Source organism: Aspergillus mulundensis (assembly GCF_003369625.1).
Source record: "Aspergillus mulundensis strain DSM 5745 chromosome Unknown scaffold_3, whole genome shotgun sequence".
In the NCBI taxonomy this organism is placed as follows: Eukaryota; Fungi; Ascomycota; class Eurotiomycetes; order Eurotiales; family Aspergillaceae; genus Aspergillus; species Aspergillus mulundensis.
Window position 1 is genome coordinate 896209 of NW_020797891.1, and position 14220 is coordinate 910428.

The following is a 14220-nucleotide window of genomic DNA, read 5'->3' on the forward strand; positions in this document are numbered from 1 at the left end:
CCTTCATGGCCTACCAAGATAGAGGAAATCCAAAACGTAAGGAAGACTGCTCTTGAGAGCGCGCAACGAGAAAAGTGTCGCAAGGGAAAAAGTTGGTTATCGCTGATAAGAGCATGTTTGCAGTGTTTGTTCTTCTTATCGCCGCGTGACGTCTCAGGCGAGGATCAAATCCCAACATCTTGCACTCCTATGGATTCTATATGGAATTGATCTACCGAAGAGTGAAGCTCAGATTGCCGCTCCGGTATCTCTTGAGGCCTGCTAGGCCCTTTTGGACGCGGCCAAACACGATCCTGCAGCGACCTCAGCGATGGAACTCCGCGCTAGCCACAGCTACTCCCCCGGAAAGACCAGCGATCAAGCTTCGAGACTACCAGGAAGAATGCATTCAATCGGTCTTGGATCATGTCGATCAAGGACACAAACGGCTGGGTATATCCCTAGCTACAGGCGCCGGGAAAACGGTCAGTCGAGAATCATTGCAGTTGGACATCACATATACTGACTCTCCGTGGCTCCTTAGGTCATATTTACTCAGCTTATAGGCAAGATACAGCCGAGGAATGCGGTCGGAGATAAGTCGCTGATTATTGTTCATCGGAGAGAGCTGGCTGAGCAAGCATACCGGCATTGTCTCCTCGCATACCCGGAGAAAACCGTGGAGATTGAGATGGGCAACCGCGTCGCCTCGGGCTCCGGTGATATTATCATTGCCTCTGTAAGGAGCCTTACATCCGGGGATCGGCTTGCAAAGTTTGATCCCAAGCGCTTCAAGTTAGTTTTGGTGGATGAGGCGCACCACATCGTTGCCCCAACATACCGCACCGCATTGGGGTACTTCGGCCTCAACGAAAAATCGCCGGACTCTCCAATTCTGGTTGGCGTGTCTGCCACATTCTCGCGCTTTGATGGGCTGAAGCTGGGTGCTGCCATTGACCATATCGTGTATCATAAGGACTATACGGACATGATCAACGACCAATGGCTTGCCAATGCTGTGTTCACCACTGTACGATCTCAGGCGAACTTGACAGGCGTTAGGAAAGACAAATTTGGAGACTTCGCTGTGGGGTCACTGTCTAAAGCTGTCAATACCATCCAAACAAATGAAATCACTATCCGCGCGTGGATGGCTAATGCAGCGGAGAGGAAATCTACTCTGGTTTTCTGCGTTGACATTGAACACACAAAGGGGCTGACCGAGACTTTCCGACAGTATGGCATCGACGCTCGGTACATCACAGGCACCACATCAAAGAATACGAGAGATGAACAGCTCGATAAGTTCCGAGCCAGGGAATTTCCTGTTCTGGTCAACTGCGGCCTGTTCACGGAGGGTACCGATATGCCCAACGTCGACTGTGTCTTACTTGCCCGGCCCACTCGATCTCGCAACCTACTAATTCAGATGATTGGACGAGGCTTGCGCTTATACCCCGGCAAGAAAGACTGTCATATAATTGATATGGTAGCTACCCTCGATACAGGCGTCATCTCTACCCCTACCCTCTTCGGATTACATCCCGATGAGGTACTAGAAAAAGCAACGGCAAAGGACATGAAAGAGAAAAGAACTGCAGAAGAAGAGGGCAGCGGATCAAATAATACATCTCTTGCTGAAAGCGAAGCGCACATGCCCAATGACGTGAAACTTACTTTCACCAAGTACGACACCATCTACGACCTCATTCACGACATGAAATCAGAAAGACACATCCGCTCCATCAGCCACTATGCCTGGGTTCGTATTGGCGAAAAGAAATATATCCTCTCAGGCGGCTCCGGCTGGCTAACCCTCGAACAACAAGACTCAACGGAGCCCGACGAGCCATCAACCCAGTACCTAGTCTACCACGTAATGACATTCAAACCCACCGAGGACACAAAGCAATACACACGTCCTCGGCTCATTGCCAAGGCAGAGGACTTTGAATCCGCCGTCCGCGCAGCCGATACATTCGCGGCGTCCCACTTTGCAAACCACTACATTTCCACCCGGCAGCAGTGGCGAAGCTACCCTGCATCTCCCTCTCAGGTGAAGTTCCTGAATGCGGCGAAGATTCGCCAGGGGGAGATTCAGAATGGCGATCTTACACGCGGCCAGGCGACGGATATCATCACCAAGTTGAGGTTTGGCTCAAAGAAGAGGTTTGCGGCGACGAGGAAGCAGCGCGCGAAGCATGATGAGAAGATCAAGAATATTGAGGAGCTACGGAAGAGAGGTGAGGTTAGGGTTGGGCCCGTTGAGGCTTGATGTGAGCGCATGCCTCTCATTGTACTATACATGTTTTCATAAGATTGGCGCATATAGGTTGTTTTGTACACAGCATCAGGGCAGCTTTTTTATCCTTGTAAAAGTACTTGAACTGCTCGTGGCTCATAGATAATGCTAAACCGGGAATAAAGAGGGCGATGAGGACTATACCCAATGCCACTTCCTGACCCTGTTCTGAAACAGATAGCTTTCTTGACCTCAGCATGATGAGTCTGGTAAGACAATGCGCCCCGCGCAGAGTCGATATCCCACAAACACAACTCCATCTTCTTTCTCTCCATCTTAAAATCCCCCACACTTTCCTGAAAACCGCCCCCTTATCATCCTCACTAAGAATACCCATCCCAATGGGGCTAGCTAGCCCTAACTGGCCAACCTACCGCGTCATCTGCAATCTCCCGGTATTCGCGAGAGTCTAAAACTGCCCATGCTTATGACAGTATGCCCCTGGTATCTCTGCCCTAACGTGGACTGGAATGTCCGGGTTCTGTCATGTTCGAGTAGGATATCTGACCTGCTACACCACAGCATGACCAGCAAAGACGAAACGAGCCATCTCGGTTCTTCCCAACAGCAAAAGTACACTTCACCACTAATACGCGATAAAATGGTGAAAGCAGCTGGCATAAGTGTACTCGGCGTAGATATAGAGGTATAAGGTGGTAAACATAAACAGTCTGCTATACGGAGTACCTAGATCAAGCCACCACTGACGTCATCCCACCCACCCCTCTCGAATCCAATGTACAGTCGCCAACCGGATCACCGGTCTGTATCTACTTCAGATACAAATACAACATGGAATCCAGCAGCGCAAAAGACCAAAACCAAGACCAAGATCAATCCCATACAAACGAAAACACCAGCCCCTCAACCCCAGGCCTCGTCATCCAGGACCCCCTAGCGCGCCTCTCCCTATCACAAGAGGACCAGGACCAGGATGCAGAGACAGAGACCTCCAGGCCCAGATCCAGTTCAAACAAGCCAGAACCAACCCAACCAAATTCACCAGAGAAACAAGACCAAGAACCAGAACAAAAACAAGACCAAGCAGACACCCCCACCACCAAGGAAAACAGCCCAGATCCAAGCCCTAGCCCGAATCCAGGCGCGATAAGCTACAGAATCAGCCGTCTACGAAGCGACGCCGACTCCGACGCCGAAGAAGACGAAGGCGAAGACGAAGACGGCAGCAACCTCAAGCCAGACGAGCTGCTGAAGACCGTGTTCAGCATCGACATGCCGCGGGAGGTGCAGATCCGGGCGAAGATCAAGGGGGATTTCACGGTGCGGATATTGTGGGTTTCGACCTGGCAAGGTTTTGCCGTTTGTATCTGGGACTAACGGCTCGCAGGGCGTGATATGTAAGGGGAGAGCATGGTTTTGGTCTTCTGGGGTGGTGTGTGGGGATGAGTGAAGCTGGAGGGCATGAACGACTGGCTGTGTCTGTGTCTGACGGTTATGCGTTCTGTCATTGGGCATGGGGTTTCTTGAGCACCAGGTGTATCCGGTCACCGCGGCTCGGAGCGTGCTTGGGATTTGGAGTGTCTGGGGAAGGGAGGGTCTAATAGGATGAGTTAGTCGCAAGGACATATATAACATGAGCACTTTGGACTACCGAGTCGCTGCTGGTTCAAGCGATACGTGGTCCGGCTCAAATACAGATCTTTTCTACAACACCTGGATCAATACGCAATCTGCCAGGGAAGTCATCGCGTCAAATCCATATCCATTCATGCCGTCATAAGTCATCAAGATCCATCAGCGTAGCCTCATACCCAAAGAACCCAAACCCACATCATGCCAAAATCGTGCCCATCACCAAAAGTATATCAGACATAATATACCAACACACTACTCCCGCCCCTTCTCCACATCACCCCCCCTCTCAGCCCTAACCTCCCCAACATCCTCATCATTCTCCACATCAAAGTCCCTCCCCAACCGCTCGGGCCCAAAGAACGTAATCACAATAACATAAGCAAAGACACACCCCATAAAGATACAAATCACCTTGCCGTACTCGTACCGCTCAACGCCCTCCTCCGTCGGCGGCAACGGGAACCGCTCGCCGATCGTCGACTCGATCGTCGAGCTCGCAGACGACACAAGGTTACCGAGCTGGTACGCCGTGCCGACGGTGAAGGTGCGGATCGAGCCGGGCGACAGCTCCATCAGGTGGATGGGGATCACGCCCCACGCGCCCTGGACGCAGAACTGCTCGAAGAAGGCGGCGGCCATGATCTTGTGGTTGGAGACGAAGGTGTAGGGGTACAGGAGCGCGCCGCCGACGATGCTGATTACGATGATGGAGAAACGGCGCCCGAAGATTTGGGACCCCCAGCCGCAGAGCGTGCCGCCGGTTAGGGCGCCTAGGTTCGAGACGACTTGGGTTACTGTTACGGCGTCGCGGGAGAAGCCGAATTGGCGTTGGATGAGGGTTGGGTAGAGGTCTTGGGAGCCGTGGGACTTTGGTTTGTTAGCGTTTACGTACGAGAAAGGGTAGGGTAGGGTTGACGTACCATGAAGTTGAATCCTGCCATGAGTAGGACGAGATAGATGAGAAGCAACCAGTGCCGCTTGAGCGCGACCTTGCCCTCGGAGATGAAAGCAGAGGTGACATTCCCCGGCATCTCGGCGCGAAGCTCCTGACGCTGGCGATAGGCATTCGTCTCAGGCAAGAACAGGCGGAAGACAATAGCCAGGACGGGCAGACAGCCCGCGAACCAGTAGAACGGCCTCCAGCCGTGCGAGGTCGTACCAACAAGGGCCCGCGCAAAGGCCGCGGCGAGAAGATACCCAAACGCATAGCCCTGCTGCAGCAGACCGGAGATGATACCGCGCGCTTCCTTGGGACAATCTTCCAGCGCTGTCGCCGCAACATTCCCGTACAGTCCGCCCATGGCAATGCCGAAGAGGGCACGGCATGCCAGAAACTGCTTGTACGTCTGCGTGAAACCGGTGCCGATTTCCAGCGCGATGAAGAGCAGATTGTTGATGATAAAGGGCCACTTGCGGCCCCATCGGTCAGAGGCAATACCGAAGGTGATTGCGCCAACGCTGCGGAGCATCAGGACGAGGGTGATTCCCCAGGTGATGTCGCTGATCTCTTTATCAAACTCCTCGGCAAGTTCAGAGGTCGTAAGGGAGACGGTGAAGAAATCGAGGGCGTCGAGGGTCCAGCCTAGGAAGGCGACCTGTTAAAGTCAGAGAATGAAATGCAAACATAGGTAGGTAGGTAAAACGGACCGCGAAAAAAAGCCACTGCTGTCTGTTGAGCAACGCCAAGGCCTTGAATGGGTTGGGAGCTTTGCGCATAGGAGGCTTTAGCGTGGGGACTCGGTCCTTAAGGTACTGGATGCAGGTGCTGAAGCTGAGGGACTTGGGCGCCTCGGCGGCTTCAAAGTGGCCCGCATGGGCCTTTCCCTGGTCATCAGCCATCGTGGGAAGAAATGGCTGAGGGAAAGAAGAGGAGGAGATGTGGGAAAGGCTGGAGAAAGAGGAGCAAGAAGCAGGGATTTATAGGCGTGGAGATAAGCAGCAGCCCCGCAGGTCCAGTCCAGCGAGCTGGAGGCCCGACTGTCCGATACGACGTAGGGACGAAGTACCGTGCGCCGATCAGTTCGTGGTCCCGGTTTATTTCGCAACAGACAAAGCTGAGACAGCGTCTCAGACCGACGCAAGGACGGCATTCCGGAGTTCGTCTTCGTCGCTAGGGATCCATGTCGGGTTGTCGGTTATCCGAACTGTTCTCATGGGGGATTTGTGGAGATGGAGATGAGATGGAGATGAGATGGAGAGTGTTTGTGTGGGAATTCTCCAGACTCCGCATCCCCAGAGTCCGGCATCGGGTGGGCCGTCTCCAGTCATGAAGGGTCTGCGTGATTCTACCCCGAGATTGCCAAAACAAGGTCGATAAACGATGCGGACTGGTATGGGTGCATTATTAATTGCATAGTCTCCAGTCTGTACCACTTTACAAGGTCTACCTAACACGCCGAGCAGGCTTGCTGACGATGCCCAGCCGCCTTGACGCATCTTGGCTCCCCGGCCAAGCTCCACCCAAAGCTTCGCCTCGACGGACATTTGACTCGAGGCTTCAAGCAGTCTACATTTCTTTCCTACAAACACCTTGCATTTTTAGACTCTCTGCTGGTACGAGTTTGACTTTGCAATAATGCTTGATTTGTGCCTATGGGTGCAGTTCTTGTACCTATGTAATAGGCCTTGCAGTGATCACATAGAACCATGTCATCCTCAAAGCAATTACTTCTTCACTTTCTTTGGTGCTGGGCCTTTCCCATCTGCATCAGCTTTGCGTTTTGGTCCTTTTGGACCTCTTTTGTCGTCAAGTTGGCGTTGCTCACAGGTCCTGCACTGCTGGAAGTGGGTGCCCTCTTTTTTATGAGAAAATGTTGTTTGTTCCTGACTTTGCCCTCTTGACCACCACAAGTCTGGCAAATAATGGGCTTCCCAGTCTCTAAATCTTCTTGCAGCTGGAAAGTTGCCCAGCTGTGCTTTATCTTTTCCTGTGGTTGTGCCTGCTGCTGATTTCTTTGAGAGTAACTCTTGCAGTGATCGCACAATACCATATCTGTTAAAGGCATTTTTGTGTGGATTGCGTAGCCATCTACGGCCCTCTTCAATACCACAATTATCACAGTGAATAGGCATGCCAAGTACTCGAGCATGCCTTATGTGCTCCCTCCGAATCTGCTTAGAGATGGCCTCAGCATCAGGCAATTTGTTATGCCGTTTAGTATGGTCAAAGCATGGTTGGCATAACAGGGCTCCAGGGTATTTGGAATCCTTTCTGTGGCGTCTGAGTTGGATATTGCGCTGTTCATCATCCTATAATGGCTGCTGGGATTCGAGCAAGCCACACGCAGTGCAGGCAGCATCCTTCCCAATTTTTGGTGAAGATCATGTTGATTCTGCTTTGTCTTATACACATGATCCATAGTTGCGGTATTGGGCATGTCTCCAGTTTTGATCATGTAATAGGAGCAGGGCCCACAAAGATACTCTAGGCTTAGAGGGTCTTCTTGCTGGTCCCCATCTGGGTGGAGTAGCTGCCTGATGCCAGTCAAGCAATTTGCAGGACGATCCTTCTGCATATAGGTAACACGCTTGCAATCTTGCATTGTTGTGGAAGATTGCTGTCAGGTAGCTTGACTTCTTGCCATGCTGGCCATGCAAGATTTAGCCCTTTGTATTTGAAATGTTGTAAATTGGCAGATATTTGAAGGCTTTCCACCAGCCGGTATGTTGTAACAGGGTTCCACCTGCCATATTTCTTGGCTGCTTTTCTTTGATAGGATCCAAGATCACTATAAGAATTGCCTCAACTATTAAAAGATAGGCAGGATCCACTTCCTCTCCTGGTTCAAATGCAGCCAGGATGTAGAACTCTGATGGCTGTTGACAGGTTGTATATAGTGGAGGCTAGTAGTAAACTTTGGTGGAAGTGTTGTAATGGTATAGCGCCCCTGGATCTTCTTATGCTGGGCTATGCGAACCCAAAAGGTAGTTGCAGACCCAATATAAATGGCCCCATTGACCACATTAACATAAATCCCCTGGCGGGGATCTTGGTCTGCCTATTTCAGCCCCTTAAAATCATTCTCAGTAATGGGACCCTTTTTGCAAGCAATATCTTGCACGGCCTTGCTGATAGCATCATAGCCTTGATATACTTCTTAAAAAGAAAGTCTGGGGTGGATCTTTTTAGGACAATGCTAACTGAGGGGGCAAGCCCCTTGTCCTTGGGGAATCCTGATTGCTTTGCTGTTGATACAAAATCGGAAATAATTTCCATTAATTTGTCAAGTTGTCAGACTTCTCGATCGGTATGCTGATCAGATGTCCAGTAGGAAGTATTCAAAACATCCGCGCAGCATGACAAGGTCGTTCAGATCGATCCCGGTTTCGGGCTTCCCAAGGAATAGTAGAAGGAGGTTGATTTTCTTGTGGTCATCGCATATAACTGGTTCTTCGCCCAGTTCTTCGTCCAGTTTATTGTTGTCTGCATTAAGAGATAGTTGATCAAGAAGCTCAACAAGGTTGTCAATGCGAGGGCAGGCTAGGTAGTCCCACCCGGGATTCGGCTTAGGACTAGGAATATTAATAAAAAGCCTCTTTATTGATAGTTTGGGTCAGAATACTTACCTGCCGTGCTGGATCTTGATGAAAATGGTGCACAATAGACTGAAATTGATAAAAAGAGTGGAGGGAATGAGGAGATGGAGAAGTTATCTTAACCCGGCATGGGAGGAATCATCTTTCCCCCCGGCCGTGCACTGCTCCTTCCCTTTTTGGCCAGACAGGCAGACATCGTGACTGGTTATAGCAGTGGAAGCAGTCTGTTTTGTACTTTGCCAGCATCAACGGTCCCAGATTTACTATTCTTGAACTGGATTACTGGTTAGTACCATACCTCGAGTCCCGAATTCAAGCAAGCAACCCTGGCTTTCAGTTCTTCATCGACATTCGGCCGAATTCCGGCCCAAGCCTCGCGGGGACCTTCTCGCGTCCCGAGGGAGGTCCCGTCCCGTAGGTCGAACCGTCGAAGCCCGGACCTGCCTAGTTAGTCCTAGCTCCATCCGGGGTTACATCGTCCTATCTCCAGTCAAAGTGTAGTCAAGCGAGGTATGTATTCATGCCCTCTAGCATCGATCCAGCCATCTATATCCAGATCCAACAGTATATACAATCAACCCTGGCCTATTAATGGCTGCCGCAAGTCTATGCACTTCGGTCGCAGCACGGCGGAAATGAGCTATACAGTTGGGCAGCAAAAGAAAAAAGACTATTAGTAGAAACGCTCCGATGAACTCCGTGTACGTGCTGGGAAAGGAAATGAAAGTGCTGTGGGAAGAGATGCAAGGCGTCATGGTCATGGTTTTTTCTTCGTGTGGCTTCCCGGTTCAGGCGTGGTGGGTGACTCGTCCCCTTCAACCATCTTCCAAAAGCGGCGAAGAGAAAAGCCACTGCGGAAGAGGTAGATGCTGACGAGCCAGCTTGCAAGAATATTGACGAGGTGATGGGAAATATAGGCATACGATACTCCGTACACCGCGGAGTAAACCGCGATGCAGAATAGGAGGGCCGAGGTGATGTGTTTTAACCTGTTTAATTTAGTGGCAATTTGACTAGACGAGCGAAGGTACATACCGTGTGGGGACCCTGGGGATCATAGACCCAGTGGTCATGGTCTCCACCAGAATGATAAACGGCATGATGGACAACACATTGTGATGCGATGAGAATGGCATGAACCAGTGCACAACAAGGTTATGCGCCCAAACCAGGAGGACAAGTATATTAATTGGAAGAATCCAGAGCATTAGAATGAATATCGAGTATGCGTAGTTTGAAAAGTTATAGTGGGCGGTCGACCTCTGTTGCTGTTAGTACAATCTATAAAAGAGATCAAAGCACATACGGTCTCTTTGGCATGCCACTGCGCCCGCACACAAGTCGCCAATTGCACGATACATGCCACCAAGTATGCGAATTGGTAGGGAATCGCAGTCGATACGAGGACCAAGAGAACACCCATCTTGATCAATCGTCTTCTTGGAGAAGGTGCAGGGAAGACGGGAAGCCATCTAACCGATTAGTAAATCCTCAAAAATCAGCAGCCAGACTACTCACCCCTTGTCATCACGCCTAATATATCCAGATTTGCTGTTCCAAAGGCCATAGACGAAAGAGAAAATCTGTAGGAGAAGGAGAGCAACATAATTGAGCAGAACGCAAACTCCAACGCAGATGAGGCCGAAAAGTGGTACCAGAAACCAGAAGAATGCGTCCTGAGAGCCTAAAAGGAGATCATTCTTAGTGAAATCAATAGGCGTCTCAGTCGAATTCGTTGCCCAGTGGAACGTATCGTCTCCCGGTGGGAGTTTGGTCGAGGTGGCAAGAGAAGATGCCAGCAGCGACATTGCTAGTAATAAGATCGGCATAGATGAACGCAAAGCGCTGTCTAAGCCCTCAGCGAAGGTAATGAAGAATCCGGTCTCGTCATAAACTTGAAACTGCTTTCTCAGAGTCAAAGCAACAACTAGGAGAGGAAACGCAGCAAACACGGTCCTGTACCGCATCACCAGCTCTCCTAAACTGCTGACGATGTCAACCGTCAAAGTGATGTCGACCGTGGAATCACACGTCGGATCAGTCCATAGCTGAAATGAAACGCCGTTTTGGCTTGTTTGCCGAAGCGGAGGAGGCATGTACGGCGCCAGTCCGTGCAAATTCACATTTACTCTGTCGACATTGACAAAGAACTTGGACTCGTGAGGATCCGCAATTGACTGGCGCAAGAGGGGAGCGAAGAGTTCTTGCGGGTCACCGGCATGACGGTGGCGAACGACGCGGAGTTTATAGTCCAACAAGCTCGAGTATAGGGCTGGGATTCTCACCTCGGTGAGCATAGGCCTGTTGGCCGGCAGGCGTACTTTTAATCCGGCACTCAGAAGTCCACCCAAGCCTATCCGAGCTTTGATGAGTGCATCAGAGCTGTCTGAAAACTCCGCAATGGCCCAACCTTTGGTTGGTACACGGGCTTTATCAACAACTGCCACAAACTGGTGTTCTGCGAGATCCTCAAGGTCGTACTGAAGATAAGAGAACGGCCTGACGCGATCATACGCATTCTTTGATGAGCGGGTCGATGCGGGAAGATGGATCTCGTCGACTGCGGCGTTCTTGCACGCAAGGCGCGTTGAGCCACTGCTATCAGACAAGTCTATGTTGAGTGCAAGCACCGATGAAACCTTTCCATTGCTCATAGGGAGAACGCTGCAGAACAACACTTCCAAGTTCCCCTGCTCACCAGTCCTATCCAAGCGCTGGTCTGTGAGGAGCGTGAATTTCTTGCCCGAAACCCCCTGAGGGGGAACAGGCAGAAGGTGCACGTTAGGGCCTGAGTGGTGGCCAAGTTCGCGAAGCACGAGCCGCTGGCCTTGCGCAAGAATAGTATTGGTGTCATCTTCCAGGGTCACTATGGTGCTCGGCTCTGCAAACTAGTTAGTAACATTCAAAGCTGAGATTCTAACGATAGTAATTACCATTTCGTCCGAGCAACCTCTCAGAAACCGGCTCCAACCCTGTCAGGTACCATTGCTTGAAGATTCGCATCCGCTCCGCCCTGGGTTTGGTCTGGCTGGCCCGCCGCACATCCACGACATCAAACAAAGATTTTATGATAGCCTTGCGGAATTGGTCGCACCACGTTATCGACAGATGATCCACTCCAATCCAAACATCAGGTATCGTCGAGGTGAACACCGTGAAACCGTGAGTGTCCGGGACAAGGGACGAGATACTGGCGTAATCGGACGGAACAACAGTATCCCTAGAGCCACCGGCGATGGAAATAAGCGTCACATGCCATAGAGGGTTATTGTTGGCCCACGTCTGCGAGTATGCCTCGCGCCAGTAATCATTTATCTGCTTGTATGTGTGGACAATGTCCGAATCAAACGATACCGGGGCCTTGGCGTGGGGTGCCGACATGGTGATAATCGTGTTTACCGAGTTTTCCTGGTAGTTCGCCATTGTTAATGCGGTACGTGCGACTATTCCTCCCATCGAGTGTCCAATTAGTATCACAGAGCTGGGATCCGGAAGTTCCGAATCTCGTCGAGTACGGCGAGGATCATGATATAACGAGAGTATATATGCCACGGCTTCATTCACGTATTCGGCTTGATCGAGCAAGGTCTGTCCATGGAAAGCTGCCATATCTTCGTTGAAATCAATCATGAAGAAATCCAGGCTTCGGGCTCCGGCTCGCAATCGTTCCTGGTCATGCTGAATCACTTGCGCGTAATGTCTCGAAGCTTCGGCGGCTAACGATCGGACCTGGCGGTAGCTTCCTGCATTGCCGGGTAAGAACAGGACGGGTGCGCCATTCAGCTAATTGGACACCAGAGTTAGCATTGAAGGAACTGGCTGAGAATGAGCAGCTTACCCCCAAGTTCTCCTGACCGTACGGATCAACACCTTCCTCTCTATACAAAAAGAGATTGTACTTGCTCGCAAACCGCGTATGCTCCGTGTCAAATCCCACCATCCGCAGGAACGTCGGGGTCATCACTGGTACACCACATCCATCGCTGCCTGTTTGGAGGGCAGAGAATGAACGAACGATCGAGAAGAGAAAGACACAAGCGAGGATCGTAGTAAGAGCTGTGAGAATAGAACACGACCAAGGGCTGCGAAAGCGGGCTACTCGGGATCTTTGCGGAGAGTCGGGCGAAGCCTCGATAGCGAGGCGCGGCGTTAACGGCATCGGATCGGGCGATGTCCAGATCGCGTTGTTCGTAGAAAGCGACCTCCAGGTGCTGGAATTTCTTGAGCGTGGTGTCGAGTTGTCTAGGTCGATGCTCGTCCCAGTTCTGGCTACCGGGTGCGGCTTCTCTGAATCAGGCCCATGGCTCTCGGTAGTTCGCGACAAAAAATTGTCCTCATCCGCAGATGTCCTGTGCATTGGAGGGGACAGGATACATCCAGCACGCACGGGGCCGTCGAGAGGAAATTAGTGATCGCAAACCAATTCGGTGGTTGGTTGTCGACGGAAACGGTAAGGGGTACAGGGGAGTCGGCTCAGGAATGCGCTTGCTCATCAAATCTGGGGTCGAATCCACAGTGCGATTAGGAAATAAGAGAGCCAGGTCAACCCCTGGGTTCTATGTTATTTTGCGGTTGACGATAGAAAACTCAAGTGGCCCTTAGTAGGCGTCCTCCGAACGGGGTAACGAGCGGCGGGCCGACCGAATACGTGGGCGGCACACGACAATGGGGGAGAAGAAAGATGATGGAGACAGGTTTGAAGCAGCGCAACGAGTGAGCGTGGAAGTGGAGTTGAATAGAGACAGACACGCGGAGGAGTCGAAGTCGTCGTAATTCGGCCAAAATCTCGACATCAGCAGCTGTTGGTTGCGCGGGTCTTGGCGGCCTAGGTACTTGATCTAGTACGGTGCTACATGGAAGGCAGCTAGACCACGTCCCTAGAGGCCCTCCACCCAATGGCGATGAGATGGCTATTTCGGGAGCAGTTTCCCAAGCTCCGCGACTGACACCGCATCACGTAGCTATAGCTAGTACTCCCTACTCCCATCTGCATTCTCGGGTCTCGCAATGCAGGTATACCCATGGAGAAAGAGAACACGATAGACGAGATGTCAGTGATTTATCATCCACACATCTGCTTGTTCATACTGTACGACGAGGTTTCTTCTACTCGTCAATAACGTTGGAGAACGTTTGGTACTTGATTTTGGTTATTGTACAACACGGCCGGGGCCTAGTCTACAGGCAATTGTTCTGCACTGGTGATAGCCCTTCGCCCTGCGGGAAACGATGTGAAATGCCTACGGAGAAGAGTAGTGCTGTTAACTGCCCTTATGGGGGACCCCACGATCCCTCGTCGAATCACTCAGCCGTCCTCCTTGTGTTCCAAGTATTTTCCTGTCTCATCTCCGAGGGAGGACCTGCTTCTATCTCGGTGATCATGGGGATCTTTGGCTTATCTGGTGTACTCCGGGGCGAAACACTGCCGCGCTCGAGATCTCTTTTGACAAGGCTTCGACAGATAGGGCCCTAGGATTTGTACCTACTACGGAGAGGCATGCTACCGGTCAAGGATATTTGTCATCTTTGATTGCATTGAAAATGGTATAGCTCTCTTGGGTTGAACTGACGGGGCCGGCTTTCCAAAAGTACGGTCTCGTTGAATGTGTTCCTTTTTCCGTCAAGCCCGAACAGATGCGAGTCTGCGACTGCCTTGGCCTAGTAGTCGGATCTGCATGGTCGAACAAACGAGCATTGCAAGTTTGCAACGACTTCTTGACGCAGCAAGCAGGAGCCTCATGCTGGGCACAGTACGGACTACGGAGTTGGGAGTCCCCACAGCAACAATCTGCAGATTCAGGGTCTAG

At 51.3% G+C, this 14220-nt stretch overlaps 4 protein-coding genes across 4 annotated transcripts; 2 read left to right on the plus strand and 2 right to left on the minus strand.

The window, feature by feature from the left end:
* Positions 1 to 200: 200 nt before the first annotated feature.
* DSM5745_04055 (DEAD/DEAH box helicase) lies at positions 201 to 2254 on the plus strand (the record flags this gene model as incomplete). Its single annotated transcript, XM_026746071.1, has 2 exons — positions 201 to 464; positions 524 to 2254. The coding sequence occupies 2 exons, from the start codon at positions 201 to 203 to the stop codon at positions 2252 to 2254; spliced, it is 1995 nt and encodes a 664-aa protein (XP_026605067.1).
* Positions 2255 to 3073: 819 nt separating this feature from the next.
* On the plus strand, positions 3074 to 3636 carry DSM5745_04056 (uncharacterized protein; the record flags this gene model as incomplete). Its single annotated transcript, XM_026746072.1, has 2 exons — positions 3074 to 3573; positions 3630 to 3636. The coding sequence occupies 2 exons, from the start codon at positions 3074 to 3076 to the stop codon at positions 3634 to 3636; spliced, it is 507 nt and encodes a 168-aa protein (XP_026605068.1).
* Positions 3637 to 4129: 493 nt separating this feature from the next.
* Positions 4130 to 5716, minus strand: DSM5745_04057 (sugar transporter family protein; the record flags this gene model as incomplete). Its single annotated transcript, XM_026746073.1, has 3 exons — positions 4130 to 4744; positions 4798 to 5472; positions 5525 to 5716. The coding sequence occupies 3 exons, from the start codon at positions 5714 to 5716 to the stop codon at positions 4130 to 4132; spliced, it is 1482 nt and encodes a 493-aa protein (XP_026605069.1).
* A 2417-nt stretch (positions 5717 to 8133) lies between these two features.
* On the minus strand, positions 8134 to 12770 carry DSM5745_04058 (GPI inositol-deacylase; the record flags this gene model as incomplete). The annotated part of the gene is made up of 8 exons (XM_026746074.1): positions 8134 to 8389; positions 8444 to 8457; positions 8712 to 8853; positions 9449 to 9675; positions 9720 to 9885; positions 9932 to 11294; positions 11347 to 12196; positions 12252 to 12770. The coding sequence occupies 8 exons, from the start codon at positions 12768 to 12770 to the stop codon at positions 8134 to 8136; spliced, it is 3537 nt and encodes a 1178-aa protein (XP_026605070.1).
* Between the last annotated feature and the right edge of the window lie 1450 nt (positions 12771 to 14220).